This window comes from Uloborus diversus, chromosome 1, assembly GCF_026930045.1.
Source record: "Uloborus diversus isolate 005 chromosome 1, Udiv.v.3.1, whole genome shotgun sequence".
In the NCBI taxonomy this organism is placed as follows: Eukaryota; Metazoa; Arthropoda; class Arachnida; order Araneae; family Uloboridae; genus Uloborus; species Uloborus diversus.
In genome coordinates, this window is record NC_072731.1 from 14,618,585 (window position 1) to 14,643,742 (window position 25,158).

Consider the following 25,158-nt stretch of genomic DNA (forward strand, 5'->3'; position numbering starts at 1 on the left):
TTAAAAATAAAATATTTTTAGTTGCCATTTACGAATTAGGTTGGACCCCTTCAGAGTTAGTATACTTTTGAACAGTTTAAAACACTTTAGGACAGTTTCAGACAGTTTTGAACGGTAAAAACCACTTGTACCGTCCAAAACTATTTACAGACATCCAAAATCCGAACCCTGCTGCAAATTCTCATATTTCATCAAATTTTCAAAGCATTTATTTCAAATTTTAGTATAATGATTATCCTGTATGCTGTTCAATCTTACAAAAGTTTGGTAAAGTTTGATGGAAAACTCTGCGTGTTATAAGCCAAAATCATGAGAGCAAAAATAATTTTTTTGAAAGAAATGCTTATATTTTCGTGAATATTATGAATCTTTTACGAAAATCTCTAAAAAATTAGCATATTTAGTAAGTAAACTAATCGCTGAAATATATAGCTTATTCCCCATTTACGACTAATGGTGATCAAAAAAAGTTTTTTATTTCTTCAATTTATTGCTGGTTTCCTAACTGCATCGGCGAATCATTTTTTCTTGAAACATGTCAGCTGAAGCATACCATCTAAGTGGCAAAAGTTACAGAATAATTGTTGTTTGAATTCTCCAGAAATTCCTTAAAATCTGAATTTTTGCAAGTGATGTGATTTTTTGTTTTGTGGTCTACCTCTGTTTGTATGAAAATGTAAAGGAAAGCTATTATTGTTTGAATGTTTAGCTTTGCATGGTGTTTTTCTCTTAATTTCTTTTTGGAAGTATTAGCCTTATTTCTAGATATTCTTAACTATAAATTATCATCCTTGATCCTCTTCAGTATTTATGATTGTACTAGCTGCGTGCCCGGCTTTGCACGGTGCAACTCGAAAATAATAGTTATGTCTAGTGACGCGTGTTCAACAATCAGGCTTGAACAGAACAAAAAAAAAATCAGTAAAATTTTGCTGCAGATTGCGGGAAAATAACCAAAAAGTAAACATTTTAAAACCTCCGATTGCAGGAAAAGCTTCAAAACAAAAACCAAATTTTTTTTGTTTATACTCGAGAAAAAAAATGGCAACAAATCTTTCATTTAACGATTTTTTCACGCTACAACTACAAATTTTAATAAAAGCATTGTTACGGAAAGTTGAGGTGAAGCACTGAATAATAATTTGAATGGAGGAAAGCCTTCGAAAAATAGGGATTTTGTTTTGAAATCTAAGATTCATAATTAATAGTTTTTAATTGATATCTCCGCTAGTTATTATCGAAGGATTACGTTAAATAGCCAAACATGAAGACAGGAAGATTACGAATCCATCGATACCTGGCTCAATGGTCAGTTCATTGGCATTCGGAAGAAGTTACTTGAACATACGAAGATACATACGCTCAGTTTTTAATAATATAAGATGAAAAATTTTAAAGTGACTTAACTCATCTTTTTATTCCGTTATAATACTTTTATTTACTTTTTTATTCCAACAAAGTCACTTTCTGCATGACAATGAAGGCAATTTTTAACCAGCAGTACTGCACAACTTCATTTGCATACTTTATTTTAGCTGAAATGAAAACTCTTTTCATTTCAACGAAATATTCACTCAAATTAAAAGTTCGTAAAACAAAACATTAACTTGTCTATAACTCATCCATTTTTCATATTATTATTTGAAAATGCCCAGATTTTCTAACTATTTCGACTGTTATTTTAGAAATATCTTTCAATATCTGAAAACTGGTCTTCCGTAAAGAACATGAATAAAAATCATAAGAAATAAAATCTGCAGCAACACTTTTGCACCAAAAGTTTTCAGCGGCTTTCATTAGTAGTTTTGAATAAAAAAATTCAAGCAATTAATATTAGGCAGAGTTGAACCAAAAGTCTAGTTCTGGTAGCAATTATAATGGATCACTGAAGCCACAAAAATGTGTGGAGCTTCAGAGTCCTTGTACTTAATTCATAGACAACATAATTAAATAATAATTAAGCATAATTACCGTTGTCTGAAATCTTATGAACAAAACCAGACGGCAGTTCTGGGTGAAAACAAATGATTCCGTCTCTCTTGGTTTTTATTAATAGTTGTGGTGAAAGTATTCTTTAAATGGGAATTGCAAATTCCCATTCTTTAAACGGAAAAAATGAACTTATTTAGAAAAAGTAATTGCTGTTTAATGTAAACATACCAGTAGTGGCTAGTGTTTCAGTTGTGGCCACATCAAGGTTCATATTTGAAAAGATAGGATTCCCCATAGGGAGTCTCCCAATGGATTCAAAAGGGCATCAAACGTGCAGGAAGCATTACCTCCTGCACGTTTGAAACCACTGGGAAACCTGGAATCCTATTGTTACAAATTCTGTAAATAGTAATTATTGTAGCAACGTAACCTGTAAATAGTTTCTTGTAATGAATATACAGCCCCCGTACATTTGGCTGAAATATACGATCCCCCCCCCTTTTTTTTTTTTTTTTCATTGATAAAATTTGTGAATGAAATAAGAAAGTGTAGAACGGTGTAGCATTTTCTGGAATAGTTGAGAGGAAACTTTTCGATGTTATAAAAAGCCGTTATGCATGATAAAGAGTCAGTTTCGATTGAGAATTTGTACTGACCAGGAAACATCACGAGTTCAGTAATCATGAATAAAGTTAAAAATGGTCGCATTCGAAAGAGTATCTTTAGAAAAAAATTTGACCCAAATATTGTGTGCCCTCGTCCTTTTGTTTTTGAGATATGGGGGGTCAAAGTCTGTCGAAATCTTACGAAAATTCGCCAAATTTCAAGACTTGGCAAGAAATGGAAAATACCACGTGATTTCATTGCCTGCGTCTAGCAAGACTCTCATTCCCATTTCTGGTCATCTTGCAAAGCGCGAAAACGGTGTTTCGAATTAACCCTTTACTTGTGTGTGTAAAATTAAAAAGTAACTATGAAGCCTGTGAAATGGAAACTAGAGAGCTTTATCCAGAGGAACTACAACTTTATAACGAAATTGAACGTAGGATTTAACTTTGTAATCGTGATAATAATGCATTTTAGAATTTAAGTGCATTTCAAGTGTGTTTTACTTAACTAATTCAAGTTTATACTCTTGTTATGAAATGTGTTGGAAGTAATTAATAATTATGTACGAGACTTAATATGAACAAGTAAAAAAAAAAAACATGCTTATTAAAGCTTACATATTGAAAATAAAATGGATAGTTTTTGATGTTGAAAGAAAATGATCATGGATTGTAGTATCCCAGTTCTTATTTATTTTTTCAAAAGTTATTATCATTCATGAAGTTTTATTGTCTGACCACTGCTAGCGAAAATGTTTAATTTTTAATTTAAAATAAAAAAATAACAATTTAAAAAAAAAGAAAACAACGGATAGTAAATGTCAAAAATTTGCACAGCAAAACTAACGATGTCGGAAATTACTTCATAACAGATTCTTATCAAAAATTTTATAGTCGACGTTCATTACAACAACCCCTGTAGTTCGAAAAAGTCTGTCACTGCAACTGAAAGTCGCTATAACGTAAATGCACATCATATTGCATGTTATTTAGTCATTTTTAAAAATACTGAAGTCACTTTTACCAATTATGTTTCACGTTAAAAGGGAATTCAAATACGAGCAAAATAAAAATTAATACAGTTTTTTTTTATTTTTTATTTGACTTGTTAGAAGGCTTACAGATAACTTGAAAACGATACACATAACGAAAAACACACTGGAAATAACTGACAGAAATCGTTTTTTTTTTAATTTGAGAACATGGTTTGAAATCTTTAAAATTGTCGTTTTCTTCGTATTTAGATACTGTTAAAGACTTCAGATTTACGACTTTTTAAAAAAAAAGACTTTAAAGTGTGTTTACCGTTTCTCTACGGTTATCATATTTTTTTCAAAACAGTTTCATCATCGAATAAACTCTTTCAGTGGAAATATTTCACCCGCAGAAGCATAAAAGTTTTAAACATCAGTTTTTTAACAGACAGTCTTAAGAATAACAAAAAAGTTGAAACTTTGAACGGTATATTCAAATGTATTCAGTTAATACGTTCTATTGGATGCTAAAATATCATTACATCTGTGGAATTTTAAACGAGATTTTGTGCTCGAACCCTATGACAGATCGGTCGCAGTAAGAGGAGGTCGTTCTTGTTGACTGCAGTTAGGAGCGCACTGATGGGAGGTCACTGTGACCTCCCAAATATTTTCCTTATTCCACAAAGTTCGTCTGACAGTTCGGCAAATTAGAGGACATAATTACAATTTTTTAACTCCCGAAAGTCACTTTTCATACATTATTATTTGCGCATACTCGCATTTTATCGCTCGGCAAAATTTGAATTTTCTTTCGGTAAATTGAAAATTTTTGCTTTCCCAAAAGTTTAAGCTCAGGGAAACTCTCACTGCATTATATTTTAATTTGCTTTGTTACTACAGTAAAATGTCAAAAATCAGAACGAATTAGCTTTGCACAGAACCTAAAAGAAAAAATAATTAATACTTATGAGAACCTTGTTTAGAAATAAAATATATTTCACCAATAATAATAACCACGAAAACTAGTGAAGAAAAATCTATTTACATCTACTACTACTACCTAAAATGCTAAAAGACAATTTTATCTTGACCTTCTCCATAACATTTTACAGAGGGGAGGTTCAAATTAAATTATTCGAGAAAATTACTTTTAGTTATTCGAAAAGCAACAAAAGACACACCTACATTCACATTTCTGTAGTTGGAAATAAATGTTTGAAGGAACTCCCCTTGGGGTCTAGGGGATTCGTCAAAAGAAAATATGATTTGAAGTCAATATACATTATATTTCCATTGTTTTTACAATAAAATAAAACAAATATTTCGGGCGGTGGCGTTTTCCCCTATACAGTTGCACGTTAATATCCCGGAACACAAGCCCCTAAAAATTTCAATGCCGCAGTCTGTGCCACGACACTCCGCGCTATGGTAGTCACCCCGAGTAAAGAATTAATGCGCTATTTCTCACGCGCTTTGGTGGTGACCAAATATGGAAGTGAAATGTCTTGTCAGCTGCAGATGTTGAAATCGCGCCATACCTTCCATTTCTGAACAAAACTCGCTAAATTTGGTCACTTTACTGAAAATTTCGGCAATTTTTAAGACCTCATATTTTGATAACGTGGTCACGAGGGCACGTAGTTTCAGTGCCATAAACATGTTTTCCAATGCTCTTTCGAATGCCACCAATTTGGATTTTTTTTGAATTTCCTTGATCGTGATGTTTCCTGGTGAGAGTGTATTAGCTCTGTTTATTGCGAGGCTTTTCGCTGTGTTGTTTTTCGTATTTGGAAGTAAATACGTGTGTAACCGTTGAATTTAAGGTGTTGTGTGATATTCGCTTAATTGCTGATGATTAATCTAGCAGTTGTTGACGATCTTTCCTGTACATAGTGTAAATAAATTTCCTGTGTTTCCCTCAAGAACTGTGTCGTCCTTTCAAGAAAGTTGGAAGTCCCGCCGGATCCGTTACACTATTTTTTCAAATATGAACCTTGAAGTGGCCACTACTGAAGCACAACTGAGCACTGGCCACTACTGGTGTGTTTACCTTATTTAAATTTTTATTTTAATAATAGTGTCTGATGTTGAAAAAATCACTAAGAAAAAATCCAAGAGCTTAATTTAAAAAAAGAAATAGTATTTCTTTGCAATGACACTAAATAATATTTTAACGTTGTTCAATGTTAATTTCATTTTCAAAAAAACTCTTTCAGGTTTTGCAGCAACAGAGTACCGTTTAAAATGGAACAATCTGGTGGTTTCTGTTTTACTGAAACTTACCTTCATCTTGGGACAATGCGTTCTCTGTGGAGCGGCCTTCAGAAATTTCATTCGGATCTCGAATTCGATTGTTCTGTCCCGCACCGGTTTGGATTGGTTCCTTATTTTGAGGCTCTGAATCGCCATCGCTTCTGAAAAGACGAAAGATTGGAATAAATTCACTTCGTGTTGGGAAAGATCTTTTTTCTTTCGCAAGAACATGAAGTGAATTCAAGGTTATTAATCATGGATAGGTTCCTAACTGCTTTATAATAATGATGACGATGTGTTTTATTAACTTCAAGTCGGTAACGTGTAATTGCTTTGTGTTACTGTTTGACCATGGATTGTATGTAATTTGGCAATGTGCCAAGTAAAGATGATTTCATCTGAATGAATCTAGCAGGGGAGAAGGGAAAATAACGATGGGGCTTTGATGCACGCGTTTTATTGTCACTAGTGCCTAATTAACTTCTAGCATTCTCAAAAATAAAATAAGGGGAAACAAAAATAGTTACCATGGAAACAACAAAAAGAAAAGAAAATATTTTCATTTCGTTCAGGAACGTAAAAGCAAAATGGTAAGCTAAAAACTTTGCTGCGAATAAATAAATTAATTGTTTTGCCGTGAGAATATAGATTAAATACACTTTAGATATAAAAAATGTTGTGAGCAAATTTTCATTTTTACAAATTTAAGGTTCAATAATAGAGAGGCAAAAGTGCACATCTAAAACAAACCAACTAACACCCCTATGAACTAATAGATACGACCATTTCCGCCTATAAACCGGATATTAGCCTTTCTATGTAATCGATGGTCAGACAGTACTCTTTCACTATAAATTTGTTTATTTGTTATAACCAAATGATAAAAAAGTTTCGATCAAAAACTGTTTTATAGATCTTTCAAATGTATCCTGTCTTTATCGGTATAAGAAAATGATCTACATCTAAAATGTATTTCTTTGTTTATTTTATTTATGTGCATATTTTTATCTATCATTTGCTTATGCATTAATTCATTCTTTTCCTTTTGTTATTGCCATTTTTCCTTTAATTATAATTATTCATTTAATAAGTTCAAAAATTTTACTTTCTCTTACAATTTATTCGTGTGAACTACATCATTTATCGTTTAAGTACGGGAAGCTAGCTATTTATTACTTTTTGGAGTACTTACGATTGAGCTTCGGCTAATGATTCTTTACTGTGGTAGCTCTTCGATTTCTTTCCCCTAAAAATAAAAATTTCAGATTAGTACTGAACCAAAAAGAAGATATATTTTTTTATGATTTTGTGAAGAATTTAATACAGTTTAACACGATAACTAGTTTTCTATTTCTGACATTTGAGTTTACCCTTTAAAAATATTTTCAAAAAATTCAATAAGCCGTAGTATAAGATACACGAGTACATGTAAGATGTACCACATACATCTGTAAGATATTTTTTAAAAAAATGAGAAGTCAAGCCATTGTTTGAAGAATAATTTTCAATTACCGTTTGAAAATATTTTCAAAAAATGCAATAAGCCTTAGTATACGATACACGAGTACACCACATACATCTGTAAGATATTTTAAAAAAATGAGAAGTCATGCCATTGTTTGAAGAATAATTTTCATTTACCGTTTGAAAATATTTTCAAAAAATGCAATAAGCCGTACACGAGTACATGTAAGATATACCACATACATCTGTAAGATATTTTTTTTTTAAAAAGAGAGAAGTTAAGCCATTGTTTGAAGAATAATTTTCATTTTCCGTTTGAAAATATTTTCAAAAAATGCAATTAGCCGTAGTATAAGATACACGAGTACATGTAAGATATACCACATACATCTGTAAGATATTTTTAAAAAATGAGAAGTCAAGCCATTGTTTGAAAAATAATTTTCATTTACCGTGTGAAAATATTTTCAAAAAATGCAATTAGCCGTAGTATAAGATGCACAAGTACATGTAAGATAATTTTCATGGTGTTTAAAGCTTATACTTTGGATGTTATAAGTTTAATTTAAGAATCCTTCTCATAACAAATAAATGTTGCACTCACAATTTTAACATGTTTTATAGATACACATTTTTATGCTTGCTGCAAATCTTTGTATAAAAGGATTTCTTTGCTAAGTATGGTTTGGACATTCATCTGGAGGCAGAAAATGATGTAGGAGAATGCGGGGCAAAGTGAAATAGCGGGGTAAAGTGACATGGTGAAATATTTACTCCGCTTTTAGCGCCATCTATCTGGTAACATTTTAAATATGTAGTAACACATAAAGTTTATTGCAGTCAAGAAAAAGTTACCACTGAAAATCACAGAATCTTTACTAATAATAAAGCTGAACGTCTTTCTGTCTGTCAGGATCTCTGTCTGTCAGGATGTCTGTGACGCGCATAGCGCCTTGACCGTTCGGCCGATTTTCATGAAATTTGGCACAAAGTTAGTTTGTAGCATGGGGGTGTGCACCTCGAAGCGACTTTTCGAAAATTCGATGTGATTCTTTTTCTATTCCAATTTTAAGAACAAAATTACCATAAGATGGACGAGTAAATTACGAAATTATCATAACGTGGAACCGTAACATGGGCACAAGCCAATTGGCGAGAAAATTCACCATGCATTATTTGTAAATATACAGGCAACCAAAAACCCTTTTAATTTTCTATTACGGGCAAAACCGTGCGGGTACCACTAGTATAAACAAATGCTATAAGCAATAAAATAAAAGCAATTTTCGAAAATTGATACCTACTCATAGTGTGATATTTTGTTGTAAGTCAAAAATCATTTTGTTATTATTAAATGATAAAGTCCTCTTTATTAACGTTTTAAATATTAATTCAGATCTACTAATATTTAGTGTGGTATGTATTTGTTTTAATATTGAGCTTATTTGTGTTTTATATAATTTGCAGTTATTTAAGTGCATGAGGAAAAGTGAAATAGCTCATTTCGTTTAAATATTCAATCCTTTATCAAATCCCACTTGCGTATTTATATATTAATTCTTTCATTTACATTCCTTTATTTAACCCCTTCAGTCGGAATTATGAAATATTTGACCAAACATGTTGATATTTGGTACACAGTGTACTATAGTAAAGGGTATCTCACAGACAAAATTTCAGGTTTGTATTGAAAAACTAAAAGAGTTATGGCACGTCCAATATTCCGAACTTAAATTTTTGAAAACAATATTTCATATACAAAAACGATAAAATACCAAAGAAACTTCATTATAAAATGTTTTACAAGCAATTATAAAACATAATATAAGCGTTTGAAACGATTAATTAAAGATCATATATTTTTTTAAAAAATCAGGAAAGAAACCTCGCTTTTCAGATGAAAATCCACGGTTGGAAAAATGAGCCACTCTCTATCTCTAAAATCCTTATCTGTCAGTGTTGTCAATCCCAAAATGAAAAATTATTTCAGATTATAAACAACAGAATGTAAAGAGTCAACTACAAAAAAAATCAACTAATTAAATCAATTACTAAATGATTAACAACTGTTTAGAGTGGTTGTCCGGTATACCGGACACCAGGTCTGGAGGGTTAATAATGCCTTTATTCATTCATTCCTTCATGCCTTCACTTATTTTCTTATTCATTCATTATTTTTTTTCACTCATTGATTTTTTCTCGTATATTAATTAATTAATATATTTTTAATTGTTTATTTTTTTCTTTTTTTATTTATTCATGTACTCTTTTATTTTCTCATTCATTTGATCAAAAACATCTTAAATAATAAAATTAATACTATTTCATTCGAAAAATTTTTTATTTTTCATTATGCCCCATCTTTTTACTAATAATAAAGCTCAAAGTCTCTCTGTCAGGATGTCTGGATCTCTGTGATGCGCATAGCGCTCAGACCGTACGGCCAATTTTCATGAAATTTGGCACAAAGTTAGTTTGTAGCATTAGGGTGTGCACCTCGAAGCGATTTTTCAAAAATTCGATTTTGTTCTTTTTCTACTCCAATTTTAAGAACATTTTCCCGAGCAAAGTTATCATAAGATGGACGAGTAAATTACCAAGTTGTCATAATGTGGAACCGTAACATGGGCAAGTCAATTGACGAGAAATGCACCATACATTATTTGTAAATATACAGGCGAACCAAAAGACCTTTCAAGTTTCTACTACGGGAAAAGCCATGCGGGTACCACTAGTAAAACATAAAGTGCAAATTTTCCACCTTTTTCTTGAGGTCCAAAACTATAGAACAAAATTTCAATTTATTCATATTGAAAAAAGTTAGTGATCTTAACCATTTCACTTTGCCCCACTAATAAGTTTTACATTGTAATCACAAAGCAGCATTTGATATCTTTTTTTTTTCTTTTGTGCCCCGCAGAAATCAGAAGCTTTTTTTCCTCCATAAAATGGTGGTATACTCTGGTATATATCTAAAACTGCTATACAAGGAATAAATTGTTCAAAACTTCTTCAAACAAAATTTGCTCATCGAAAATTGGATAAAAATGTGAATGAATCGCATAAAATCGGGAAAAAAGTGTTTTATTTAAAAACAATCGAATATAACTTCACCAACATACGAATTACAATCCAGAATAATCAGTGGTTTTTAATAAGCATGCATTGTAAAAATCTAATTTAAACTAAACACATTCGATCGAACACAAAAATAAAATAAAGGCAATTCGAACATTCTTTAAATTACTGAAATGGTTCCAATTAGATTCTTTAAATAAAAAAACGATGCTTTTTTCCTTGTTTCTAACGAACAAATGCTTAATGACTACTTTCAGAAAAGTTTTCTCAGAAGAAGCTTTGTTTGAGAGTAGTTAAAATCTCATGCCACTTTATAAAAAGCTGCTTTGGATATGCAAAATAAAAAGAGCTCTTAATTCGCCCCAAATTGGCTACTACACTTTTAACTTCAACTTCGGTATTTGTTGAATTTTAAACTTTAATGGATGCATTCCTTTGCTAAAACTTAATGTTTCCTCTAAATTGACAAACTGAAGTAAAGGACGCAATAAAATAATGACCATCAGGAGAAAAACTCTGTGGCATAAATACTTGTTTTCTAACAGTTTAAGTTGCTATAAACGACAAAATAAAACAAAATTTTAGATAGTGGGGCTATTTCCATCGGTCAAAAGTTCTACTTTTAGTCACTAAAGTTAATAGAAGGAGCAAAAAAAAAAATCTTTACTAATAATAAAGCTGAAAATCTCTCTGTCCGAAGGATGTCTAGATCTCTGTGACGCGCATAGCGCCTAGACCGTTTGGCCGATTTTCATGAAATTTGGCACAAAGTTACTTTGTAGAATGGGGGTGTGCACTAGGGTGGGGCGAAAAATGAAAACTTTTCCCGATCAACTAGTAATAGTTGCCAAATGTTGTCTTATGTGATAGTTAGCTAATGTGCAAAATTTGACGAAAATCGGTTAATATCTTCAGGGGGCGCTGCGATCGCAAAGTTTTAACATTGTTTTTTTCCTATAATATCATGGTTTCAATGTAAAAATCATGCTTTTTTCTAACTTTAATTTCACCTTTTTTAATTCTAAAGGACATGTATGTATTAAGAACATATAGAATAGCTTCCAAAAGAAATTTGGTCACTAAACGTTAGCATTAAAAGAAAGCAATGCATGGTTTTGTTGTAAAAACTCCGTAATTTGAAGAGACACTGCCGTCGAGCTCTTAGAATCATGTGAAATGCCATTTAAATACGTCATACAACCTTGAACTCTAACCGAGAAAAGTTCCAGACGCATTTCTACAGCATCGATTGCACAGCACAGTGTATGTTTATATTTTCAGTGCATTGAAACGCCATCTCTAACACCATAATGAGCGGAAAACATTCGAAGGATTATTGTGCTGGATCGAAAGTAAAAACAAGGAAAATGTTAAAAGATTCCATTTTCGGAACACCAAAAAATTTGTCTGATTCTGTGTTACCTACGTATGAAGATGTATTTAAGTATTATTTATTTCTTGCACACGAAAAGAAACAGTTTAGTTCTTCCAAAGAGCCCACAGTGACTGAGATAGCAGAAGACGTAGCCACGAAGTTAGAAGAGATATGGCATCGTTCCTCTATTCCTATAGTTTCACATAAACGAATCGTTCAAATGATTCGACATTTTCACGGCAAATATAAAAACCTGAAGAAAACTATGAACAAAAAATCTGTTAAAACAAATGCGTTTAACGCAAAGATGCAGTTATTTTCATCCGAAGCTCGAGAAAAACTTTTCGACATCGCTTGTTGTAAATGCCGTTTCAGTGCGTGTAACTGCGACAAGACTCGCAAAGTTCCTTCCAAAGAACAACTTTTTCTTTTTGATCAGCGTGGTGATAGAAAAATGTTTATTGGAAACATTGATATTCAAACCACAAGAAAATTAAAACTGAGTTTTGAACGAAAAAAGAAAGAAGAATCAAGAGCGAAGAGGGAAAGCATAGTTAATACCCGTGAAGAAGGTTCTGAAGAAACAGAAATTGATAAAGAATATTCAATAGAAGGTACGGACGAAAAGGATCCTGAACTTATAGTTATAAATTATAAAGCAAGCACTTCGCAAGCAAGAGTCAGTTTGAACAAATTTTCTAAAACGTGTGACCGATACGGTGTTTCGAATAGATCAGCGGCCGCGTTGGCATCATCCATATTAGAAGACGTGGGCTTAATTTCTCCTGAAACATCTTCAAATATAATCGATCCAAGCAAAGTGAAACGAGAGCGTAAAAAAGTGAGAAAAAATCTGCAAGCTCATCACCAAGGGCCAAAATGTGCTGATGTACAAGGTCTGTACTTTGATGGCCGAAAGGATAGTACATTGTTCTTGGAACAATCTGTGTCCGGCAGTTATCATCGAAAAATAATTATTGAAGAACATGTAACACTGGTTATGCTGCCAGATAATAAATACTTAGGACATATTTCGCCAAATCGATCAAACGCAGAAGGAATTGCAAACGGCATACTGGATTTCATTGTCGAAAACAAAATTGATATTACTCAGTTGTGCGCCGTTCGGATGTGACGGTACTGCAGTAAATACCGGAAGAAAAAGTGGCGTGATTTTATGCCTTGAAACATTCTTTCACAGACCATTGCAGTGGTTAATATGCCAGCTTCATGGCAACGAATTGCTGCTTCGCCATTTAGTAGAATACTTGGATGGACCAAGTACTAATCCCCGATGATTCAGCGGTCCTGTTGGCAAAATGTTGATAGGCTGCGAATCACTACCGATAGTGAAATATAAAGCCGTGGAGTGCAATATTCAAAACATGCCAACTATCGACCGAGGGGACCTAAGTACTGACCAGAAATATCTACTGGAAATATTTGAAACCGTTATTAGTGGCAACTGCTCCGTACACCTTTCTGAAAGAGTATCTGGTTCCTTGAGTCATTCTAGATGGCTCACGACAGCCAGTCGGATTTTGCGTTTGTACATCGGCCCAGAATATCCAACAGCAAATTTAAAAATGCTTGTTTCATTCGTTATTAAAGTTTATACACCTTGCTGGTTTCTAATTAAGTGCAACTCAGCATGCAAGGATGGTGCACGAAACTTGTGGCACGTTATTCATCTGTCGCGTTATTTGCCAGACGACCTGTTACATGTCATCGATCCAGTCATTCAGCGGAACGCCTTTTTTGCACATCCTGAAAACATCTTGCTGGCGATGTTAAATGATGATCGAAGGCATGTACGGCAGTTAGCTGCTCGTCGGATTTTGAGAGTACGAGACACTAATTCTGTGAACAATAATGATATCCGTACTTTTACCATCCCTGAGCTTAACTTTTCTTCTTCCGACTATGTCGACTTGATCAATTGGCAGTGTGAAGAAGTGCTTATAACAAAACCTCCTATAACAAATATACTAACTGAGGACGAGCTACATGACTTAGTAAAAACCGGAGATGTTCCTCATTTTCTTCAAAACATGTGCAAATTTCCTTGTCATACTCAATCTGTGGAGCACTGCGTAAAGTTGGTGACGGATGCATCTCTGGCCGTAAGTGGAGGGATGCTTTCATTCGTGCACGTTTAGAGGCTCGAAAGGAACTGCCTTTCTTTGAAAGTAAAAAAGACTATTTTCGTAAAAGCTCTAACTGTGACACATAAATTTGTATCACGTATGTAGTGTACATTTTTACAGATTTTTAAAATTGTTTATTATTGTTTCAATAGTGCTGTTTAATCTTATTTGTCTAATATATTTGCATTTTCATAATTTTTGTGTCACATTTTGTAAAATTCATCAGTTTTTACTTAGTATTGTCCTAAAAGTCACTATTTTTTACTTTTTTGCTTCTTTTTAAGATGCTGGAAATATAAATAAATAACATAAAAGAACTTTTATGGGTTATTTCATATGCTTTCAGTGCATAAATAAATCTTATGAGTAAAAAAATGCAATGATATAAGTGAACAGCATTATTTTTCGTATTTTAACCATGAAATCCGGGAAAAAATCTATAATAAAACTTTGTGACCACAGCGCCCCCTAAAGATATTATCCGATCTTCATCAAATTTTGCACTTTTTCTAACTATCACCAAAGACAACTTTTGGCAACTATTACTAGTTGATCGGAAAAACTTTTTATTTTTCGCCCCACCCTAGTGTGCACCTCAAAGCGATTTTTCGAAAATTCGATGTGATTCTTTTTCTATTCCAATTTTTAAAAACAAAATTACCATAAGATGGACGAGTAAATTACGAAATTATCATAACGTGGAACCGTAACATGGGCACAAGCCAACTGGCGAGATACGAAATTATCATAACGTGGAACCGTAACATGGATACAAGCCAACTGGCGAGAAAATTCACCATACATTATTTGTAAATATACAGGCGAACGAAAAGACCTTTTAATTTTTCTATTATGGGCAAAGCCGTGCGGGTACCACTAGTAAATAAATGAAATAACATGGAGCAAAGGAAAATCTTATTTTCAAAACTCTGAATTTTTATTTATTTATTTATTTTAATGTCGGATTTTTTAAACAAGGTGTGGTCTTTATGACGTCACAAATAATGAACTTCGGCACGTACTCCACTGGCGCGCTGCATGCTTAGGCTTGCTGTCTACCGCGTTTCCAGGTTATGATAATTCAGGAGCGAATTAAATATTGCGCAATACGCTTGCTATCAACCGTATCGTTGACAGTACATGCGAGTAAAAATGCGAATTAAGTATTGCACTCTACGCCAATGGCATCAGTGAATGGCATTTCATCACTTGTGATGTCATTTGCAGAAGTATAAAAAAATGGATCTGCACCCTGATTAAAATATTTTTTTTAAATATTGAACTTTGTCAAATTATTTAAAAAATGGTCAAATTCTACGTTTTTAAGCTTACTCTTTTAGAAAAAATACTTTTAAAACTTTAGAAACGACCCTATTTGGGCAGTGAACACAAAAATCTAAGCATCTTATCATCACAATTTGTTCTTTTCCTTTCAGATATAAAACTTACTTATTTTGAGCTTCTGCTCTAAAGGCTATAGAATTGAAGTCAAGTAAGTTCATAACATTTTCAAGATCTTTATGCTTTAGATCTAAAACTGGGCAACTTCTGCCCGACTACTAGGGTAAAAATGTAATATCATATGCACCTTATGTAATTAAATATATTTTTCCGTTCAAATAAGCTGTCATAACAAAGTCCTAAATTCCAAAGTAAAACTTAATTTGCTTTGTTACAAATGCTCCTACATTCATTTTTTTAAAAGATTTTAATAAGAAATAACTAACTTCGATTCGTTGACAGAAGCACCTTGCATTGAAACTTATTTTAAACATATAAAAGTAAGACGTCTATTTCTGAAAACTGCGGTTGCTATGGATCTATTTTATTTTCCTCTTTCAGTGGAATGAAAAAAAAAAACAACTGCTTATTTAAATAATAATAGCGAAACTTGAAAAACGTGCCGAAAGAACAATCAAATTATTCAGTACTTCGTTATTCAAGAAAGAATCCCAGAAAAGCGGCCAGTTGCCAAATTTGCAACATTTACTAATAATCACTTTGGCATTATTATATGAGTTTTTTCTAATGCAAATTAAGTCGGCAGAAAAAAAAATACCGTAAAATGACTGCTGATCTCTAAGAAGCAAACATTGTACTGTAAAAAATATTTGAAAAAAGAAACCATTAGGCAAATTAGGCAATAAAAATGAATGGAATGCTTTAGAATAATTTAAAATACCCAGAGCCTAAACTCTCTGCTTTTTAAATGACTACTGAAAGTTGTTACGAATGTTTTAATTTTTTACGTGGTCTCAAATCTATTTTCTCGTTGGGTTTGGAATGAGTGATTACCCAATGAAATGCTGTTCATTATTCCTATCCTAATTCTAAATATCTTTTAAGAGTAAAATGTCCTTTTTTTTTCTTTGTTTTGTTTTTTGTATTTAAAGTTTCTGCAAACTAATTTTTGAAATTTCTTTTCAAAATACCGTTACAGTAGAACCTCGTTTATCCATCCCCAGAGTATCCAGATCTCCAGTTTATCCGGATCAAATTTGTAGAATTAAAAGTTACCTATCTTCATTTAAATGATAATTTTAAATTGTGATTTCAAGAATGGAAACTCTACAACATATATTCGCTCTTTATTCTGATCAAAAGTTTTAGCACCTGAAAAGGACCGTACTTTAATCCACAATGTCTCTATTTTCAACTATACCACTCGTATTTTTTGTTTTATTACATCTATAAACATTAAAACTAAAATAAAACTTATTCAAAATTAAGAAATAATAATGGGGTCGTTTCCAAAATTTTAAAAGTATTTTTTTCTGAAAGAGCGTACTTAAAAACGTAGGATCAGACCATTTTTTAAATAATTTGTTAAGTTTAAAATTTTTTTTAAAAATTTACTTAAATCAGCGCGCTTTTATGTTTATGCTTTTGTCTGATGACATCACAAATGATGAAATGCCATTCTGTGTTGCCATTCACAGAGCAAAATATTTAATTCGCATCTTTACTCACGTGTATTGGCAACGATATGGTTGATAGCAAGCGTAGAGCGCAATTTTAATTTGCTTCTTGATTATCATGACGTGGAAACGTGATAGAAAGATGCGCCAAAGAGCACCATTTGTGACGTCATCAAGACCACGCCTTGTTTGAAAGATCAGACATTTAAAAAAATTAATTAAAAAATGACTGTTGGGAAAATGAAAGTATTTTCTGGGTCCATGTTATTTTTCTTTTTTTGCTTATTCTATCAATTTCAGTGACAAAAAGTACTACCTTTGACTGAAGGAAACAACCCCATTGAGCAGTGATATAATCAGCACAAATGGCAGGAGAACTTCTCCTGCCACTTGGCAAGAGATCGTACTAGTAGCCCGGGTAGGAGCTGCTCTATAGCTCGATTTAGGGGGGAAAAATCAAAGTCTACCTAGGACCGCAACTGTAAACTCCAAACTTGAAAATGTCCTCTTATATCCCTTTGCTTCTCACTGCCTCAATAGTGAAGCCATTTAAACTGTTTTACTAAAATAACTAAAAGAAGCCGGACACTTTGAACCAGGTAAAAAATATAATGTAAAATAAATTTGATAAAATTGATGATTTTACTCGTAGTGAGTGAAAATTAGCTCCAAATTAGTGATTTTTGATCAAAGTAATGTAACTTTTAGCTAAAAAAGTAAAATTTTGTAAAATTTTTAAAAATTCTCCATTTTTATTTCACAGCCCTACCAGGGAGCCTTGCTGGGAGGTCACAGGAGGTCACTGTGACCTCCAAAAAATTCTTTATTCTGCAAATTTTGAATGACGACTCCGCAAATTTTGACAGTATTGCAATATTACCTTTTTTAATGATGCCTGATGGTCTAAGATCCCACTAGGCTTGACCTACCCTCATCGAGTTTCTTAGAATTGTTGCCACAGATGAAGAGTAAAAGTTGTAAATAAAACGTGAAAGTAAGAATTTCTACCTCTTTCACGTGACCTAATCAGGGTTGCCAGGGGTTGAAAGGTGCCTAAAAATGAGTAATTTACCCTCATCGAGTTTCCGAAAATCGTTATCATAAATGAAGAGTAAAAGATGGAAATTAAAACGATAAACTAAGGTTGCCTACCTTTTTCGGGTCCCTAATCAGGGTTGTCAGGGGATAAAAGGTTTTCAATGAGGGAGATAATTTACCCCTCATCGAGTTTCCGGAAATTGTTGTCATAAATGAAAAGTAAACGCTGTAAATAAACCGCTAAAGTAATGTTCCCTACGTTTTCCCGGTCCCTAAACAGGGTTGCCAGAGGCTAAAAAGTGCCCAAAAATGAATAATTTGCCTCATCGAGTTTCCAAAAATTGTTTTTTTATAAATGAAGATTAAAAGCTATAATGAAAACGTTAAAGTATGGTTGCCTACCTGTTGCGTGTGAACTAATCAGGGTTGCCAGGGGCTAAAACGTGCCCAAAAATGAATACTTTACCTTCATCGAGTTTCCACATAAGTTATATTGAAAAAATGTAGGTAAAAATATTACAAAACCGATGGTATAGGGTTGCCTAAGCAAAAGTGGTTCAATCATAGGGATGTCGTTGTTCAAAGTTTCAATATTGAAACTCTTCATTTATGTCAAGAATTTTTGGAAACTCGATGAGGGTAAATTACTTGGTGATGTTCCAGATATCCGTATCCGTATCCGTATCCGCGGATATCCGAGGAAAAATAAAGATCTGTATCCGTATACGTATTCGTTACTTTTTTGTCGGATCTTAAACGGATCTTTTCTATTCTAAAAATTCTTAAATATTTGAATAAAAGATTCTTAAATTCCGTTTAAATAAGGTTTTATTCCCTATTTAAATTATAAGGTATCATTTCAAAAGCCAAGGCCTTTGAGACATGCCTTTTTTTTCATTTTAGTTTAATATTAGTTTTTGTTATTGATTTGGGGTTTCTGTTATTCTTCATTTTTGCTTCGGCATCCTTAAAAAAAAGTGAGGCAATATTCTCTATTTACTGATTGTAAAGGTATTCCCGGCTCTGTTATTATGTCAGTATTTGGGTGCAATGGGTCAGCGCTGCATTTATGCTGAAATAAAATGCGAAAAATTATTTCTAGCCTATCCAGTAGCAGCTTTACACTCTTGCTCCTGTATCCTACATCTACGAACCAAGCTAGAAATAATTTTTCACATTCTATTTAAGCATTAATGCAGCGCTGACCCGTTCCTTCCAACTCTACCTCAATTTTAACGGAGATTTCTTTAAAAAGTAAATCATAGTCTTTATTATACAAATATTTTCGCCGTAGATGACATGTTTTGAAGAAACAGTGTTATTATTATTTCGGGAATACCTTCCGTAATAAATTTTACACTTGGATAGTTGAATTGGGCAAATAAATTTTGAGATCCGTATCCGTGGATCTTGACACGAATGATCCGTATCCGTATCCGTGGATCTTGACACGAATGATCCGTATCCGTATCCGCGGATCTACTTTTTTAACGATCCGGCACATCACTAAAATTACTCATTTTTAGTCACCTTTCAACCCCTGGCAAGCCTGATTAGTTCACGTGAAAGAGGTAGAAATTCTTACTTTCACGTTTTATTTACAACTTTTACTCTTCATCTACCTAAACCATTTCAGGAAACTCGATGAGGGTAGGTCAAGCCTAGTGGTATCTCGCCCTATAATGTCTCTTCAAGAAGCTTTGAAGAGACGGAAAATAATTATCTGGAAGCAAAAGGCAACAAGTCGTGTGGAATGGCGAAAGGTCTTAAAGGAGGCCGAAACTCTTCAGGGGCTGTAGCACCAATCACGATTATGAAGGTATCTTCTTATTAGGTGTAGGTGTAGTCCGATGGCAAACAAATGACCCTGGTCAATCATTTGAGAAAACGAGTTCATTCCTTAAAATAGGTAGAGACTAAAAATGAAAACAGTCCGAAAAAACCCGGAAATTTTCGGGAAAAAACGAAAAAAAAAATTTTTTTTTTTTTTCAAAAGAGGTTTATTTCCGATTCAAAAAAATTAAAAAAATTGAATTTTTTCAACTTTTCAGGAAGTTTTAACTGAAAGTTTCAGCAAGAAGTGATAACATTAGTAGATCTCATATTTAAATTATGATGCTATTTCCTTCTCCCCCCTCCATGTATGTTAAAATACTGTCTAACTTTGATAATGCAAGTTTTTGCATGATAATAAAATATGAATATATAGATCAAATAACATTTAATACTTTTTGCCCAAAAATGAAATGTTCTCCACAAAATTATCTCAATAATATCAATTATATATTTATTTATTTATTAGAGTGTCCTAAAAAAATGAAAGTCGGTTTTCAAGTCGCACTACCTTTAATATTTTTCCTTTTAGATCAAAAAAACCTGTAAAACAATTTCATCTAATTCAAACAACGGCTACCCGTGCCGACTTGCGCCGGAAAGTGTAAACCAGGCCTATGTACTAGGCCGAATAAGATTTTTTTTTTTTTTTTGAAGTTCGAAATTTCATGTTGATAAAAAACGTTGCCTGTATAGCCTCTCAAGCACCACAAAAATATTTATCCAAATTAAAAAAAATATTTAGTTGTCCATCAGGAGGCCTAAAATTTATAATTTTGTTTAAAAAATTGATTTGTTTTTATTTACTTTTAAAAAAATTACAGATACATTTAAAAAATAAAATATCACGTTCAAAAATTACTAGCGAACACATTTTCAAATCAACATTTGCAAATGAATAATAAAAAAATAACATATTTAAAACGAAAAATTTAACTTAAAATTGAAAAGATCCATATTTTGAGTACCATGCGGGAGACTTAAATATCGCAAGAGAGCAAAAATTGCTATTTAACGCTATTATCGACTCCATTATTTATATTTTTGTCCTGATAACTTTTTAAAATGTACCTTACATTTTAAAAAATATACAGAGAAATTAAATCAATGTTTTGAAGAAAATTACAAATTTTAGGCCTGCTCGAAGCCTAAATATTTTTTCATTTGGATAAATATTTTTGTGGTACATGTGCGGCTGGAGGCAACGTTTTATAAACATGAAGTTTCAAACTTCCAAAAAAATATTTTTCCAATTCGGTCTAGCACACAGTGTTGGTTTACACTTTCAGGCGAATGTCGGCACGGGTTGCCATTGTTCAAATTGTATGAAACTTTTTTTACCTTTTTTTTGACCTAAAAGGAAAAATATAATAGGGTGTGTGACTTGAAAAATCGACTTTTTGGGGGGGGGGAGGGGCGGACACCCTAATATCTATTTTAGTATTAACTTTTACATTCCATTGAACGAAACCCAACTAACTTTTAGATAAATCGCATAAAACATTAAATTAAACACCACTTTAAAAAAAATTCTCCACACTCTGCCGTGCTAAGAACAGAAGTGGAATCTGCAATTCAGCTCAAACTGAGATAGTGCGTTTTAAAGATTGACTCTTCCGTATATTTGATTAAGATGTCTTTTCTTTTCAGAATTTTTCTAAAAAATAGTTTCTGATAAAATGACCCTAAAACATTCCTTGTATTAAGTAAAATGCGAAACAGAGAACAACTTGGTTACAATAACTCAATTTTGTTCAAAAGTGCAGATATGACTACTTTTACTACTGTGCTTAATACGGCCGTATACAGGGTGAGTTCGATCGAATCTGCCATACGAAAAAGGGTGATAGAAGAGCCCAAGCGGAGCACAGAACCACCCATTATTGTGTCCAATCGTTAACCGTAACCGAGTTATGGTAGATGTAAGGAAAATTAGTAAAAAAACAAATTTCTGAGAAACGACCGATTTTTGAGATTCTTGTAAGACCTAAACACAAAATAAGTACATATTTAGAAAGAGCAGACTAAATCCTACAAAATGATTCTTTTTCAATTAAGATAGTCGCATTTTACAACGACCTACAAGCTTTGAAACATTGGGCACACTCAGAATTGAAATGGTGCCAAAGTTTTCAATTGACATTTCCAAAACTAACCGTATGAGCTACAATCTAGCAAATCTACCACAAACTGACCCATTTCACTAGCTTTTAGATGATACAACAACAAATCATATTGGGCATCAAGTTCATCAGAAATTCAGGCTTTTGTTTGAAACAGTGTAAAAATCTTCATTCGCTGAAATAGAAAAATCAGCGAAGAGTCGCACTTTTCTGTTTTAAATTTTCTTTTTCATGTAAGCATGTTGTTTTCTTTGTTTAACAAAATGATATTAAACAAAACTATTATTTTGATATTATATCAAAATAATAGTTTTAACATTTTATTAAGTGAAAAAACACATGAGATAAGAATAAATAGAAGTAAAAGAAGCATCACTGTCCCGTGCTTTTCACAAAGGAAAAAGTTACACTAACATCACAATGAGTACATTTATTCAATCTTCAAAATTTACAATAAATGCTGAAACTGGTCGCCGTCACACCTGATACATGCTTTGGCTATTTTGCGAACGGAAACAATCGCTGCTCTAGGTGAAATTCCATTTCATAGTTTTATTAAGGAAGTTGATTCATCAAGCTAGTTACGCAATTTCTGTAAACTGGCTACCAGAGCCTGATTACCGCAGGGGCATGCGGGGCACAGGCCCCTCCACTTAGATTTCAGAGGAGCCCAAAATCCCTTTAACTTATTATGCTTATTAAAAATAAATAATGATTTTACTTAGAATCTAGAGTACAATGATATCACTGATATTTTTGCAAATGCCAAGACGAAAATCTCTTATTTATTGATAAAAATTTCCCTTAAAAATTTGATCCCTTTGTAAATTTCAAAACCACTCCAAGATTAGTCTGTATTTACTATTAAAAGTTATGTCACAAAAAACTTTGATATTTACGGTAAAGTGCGACGGACAAAGTTTAACTACATCTTATATAATTATCGTTACTACATCTCTTCTACTTTTTAAATGTTGTGATATGAGGTACCATCAAATTTAGCATGGTTGTTTTAATAGGCAAGTATCGAAATATTTTATAGCTTCAGAATAGGGGGAGGGGGCACAAAATGAATTTCATGACCAGCGTCTTCAAAAATCTTAGTCGAGCTCTAGGGGGCCCTGAAATAGAAATGTGCCCCATGTCCAATATCAGAATGATCGGGCTCTGCTGGCTACTTCTGTTTTGTATACTTCTTGTTTTAAGAATCCCCAAAGAAGTCCACTGGCGATCCAGGTTGCTAAGGTATGGGGCCCATACGACCAATCCATTGGGGATACTGTTCAGTCAGAAAATTCCGAACGGTATTTGAAGAATGTGCAGGGTCTCCATCGTGTTGGAAAATGATTTCCGCTCTCTCTGGAGCAGGAACAGCATCAAGTAAGTCAGACAAATGATGTTCAATGAACTCTTAAATATGTGTTTCCTGTTAGGCTGCTTCGAAACACATACGGACCAATCAAATGATCTCTGATTACGCCAAACCAAACAGTTAACCAGTCGAGTTTGGAACGATGCGGTTCCGGTTAAAAAAAAGATTATGATCAGCATACTGACGCAAGTTATGCAAATTTATGATGGCCCCTCTAGTGAACAACAACTTATCTGTCCACAGTATCTTTCTTAGAAAATGGTGTTTAGAAATCGCTTCGAGGTGCACACCCTCATGCTACAAACTAATTTTGTGCCAAATTTCATGAAAATTGGCCGAACGGTCTAGGCGCTATGCGCGTTGCAGAGATCCGGACAGAAATCTGGTCAGAAATCCAGACTGAGACACTTTCAGTTTTATTATTAGTAAATAAGATTACTTTAGAGGTCGCGCTTGCCTAATTGATAACAGACTTGCACAACGCGCAAGATGCTACGATATCTTAACGCGGACGGATATCACCTATGTCCATAGGCGTGCGCACGGGGGTCACCAGGGTTACCGTGGTACCCCCATTAGCACATAAAAATAAAAGTTCATACCAAAGTGGTTAAAATTTTACATTTTTAGGTTCATCAACTTCTTACCTCATACGCTTTTAAAATGCTGTTTTACTCACAATGTTTGAAAAATTTCCTTAAACGAGAAAGTATGGGAGCCCCTTTCTAAGAGTAATTTCAACCTCCTGGTACAGTGGTACCCCCACTGCGCACGCCTATGCCTAGGTCTGTGATATCACGCTTGATTGGAAAGGCTCAACCAATGCCTTGCTCGGCTACTTTATTTGTGAACTACTTTTGAATTAGAAGTGGTGAATTCAAACTTGAATATGTGCCCTTTTGATATGAAAGTGCATAAGTGGGTACCGGCAAATAAGGAATAAGTTCCACTTTGCTATAAAAGACCTGGCGAGAAAAGAGGGGATGGATAATACACCGTTTAGGTGGTAAAAGTAATGTTTATGGATTTTTTAACTGTAGATGTAAACCACTTCGAGAAGATAGAAATTCATGGGTCGATAGGGTTTACATTAGAAATTTTGAAACGAAAGAAAAATGTTTTTTTCCAAAAGTGTGGATATAATCCTTTCTGAAAGTCAACTCTTAATTTATTATCTTTCCAAAGTATATTTCAAATCATTTGTTTTTTTTTTTTTTCTTAAAACATTAACAAACCGAACTATTTTTTCTTTAATTATGATTGTTTGAATTCTGCATGTTTTCTAAGTATCTTTCAAATCATTTGCTTTTTTTTTCCCTGAAAAATTAACAAATCGAATTGATTTTCCTTAACTATTACTTTGATGAATTCTGCATTTCTTATCTTTCTTAAATGTTCTTCTCACGGAAAACAGCAGTAAATATTAGTCTGGCAGAAAAAACGTAAAATTTGCGGACCCGTGAAAGTTAGGATATTTTGTAAAAAAATTTATTGTGGGGGTCCCTTTGTTGTGGAGGCCCCGGGGCAGTAGCCCAACCTGCCCTCCCCTGAATCCGACCCTGGTGTAAAGTCTTCAGCAAATCCTAAATGCTATTCATATAACCCTAGCTTGTGAGTCTCATAGTCCATTACCAGAAAAAGCGAATATGAGTTTGCCCTTTTTTTTTTTTTAAATGTCTCCATGAAGGATTAATAATTCAGACACGGTTGTGTAAGTCCGACATGAAAAATCGAACAAGATAAAGCATGTTAACGTCATTTCATTGGCTATCGTCTCTCATTATTAACGAAAATCCATTTACTGCGACTTCATCATAGCAACAAGGTTACAACAAATGCTTTTTACAAGATATTATTAAGTGGAAACATCTTAAGTCCAGTTTTAGAGCACAAGAGTCGTAAAAACTGCTAGAAAGCGTGTTTTTATGGCCTTTATTCTGTTGTCGTTCATTGTTTTAATGTGCACTTTTTTTTTTTACTTCCAAACCTCAATTTCTGGGCTATTTTCAAATTCCTTTTAGAAGAGAAATTGAGAGATAA

The 25,158-nt window shown here is 33.2% G+C and overlaps 1 protein-coding gene across 1 annotated transcript in view; it reads right to left on the reverse strand.

Moving 5' to 3' along the window:
• Positions 1 to 25,158, reverse strand: part of LOC129234304 (oxidation resistance protein 1-like) — a 258,164-nt gene that overhangs the window by 183,108 nt on the left and 49,898 nt on the right. The window contains exons 2-3 of the mRNA XM_054868299.1: positions 6,963 to 7,016; positions 5,801 to 5,931 (exon numbers count right to left, since the gene is read on the reverse strand). Of these exons, the coding sequence (XP_054724274.1) occupies positions 5,801 to 5,931; positions 6,963 to 7,016 (185 nt within the window). The remainder of the gene's footprint in view (positions 1 to 5,800; positions 5,932 to 6,962; positions 7,017 to 25,158) is intronic.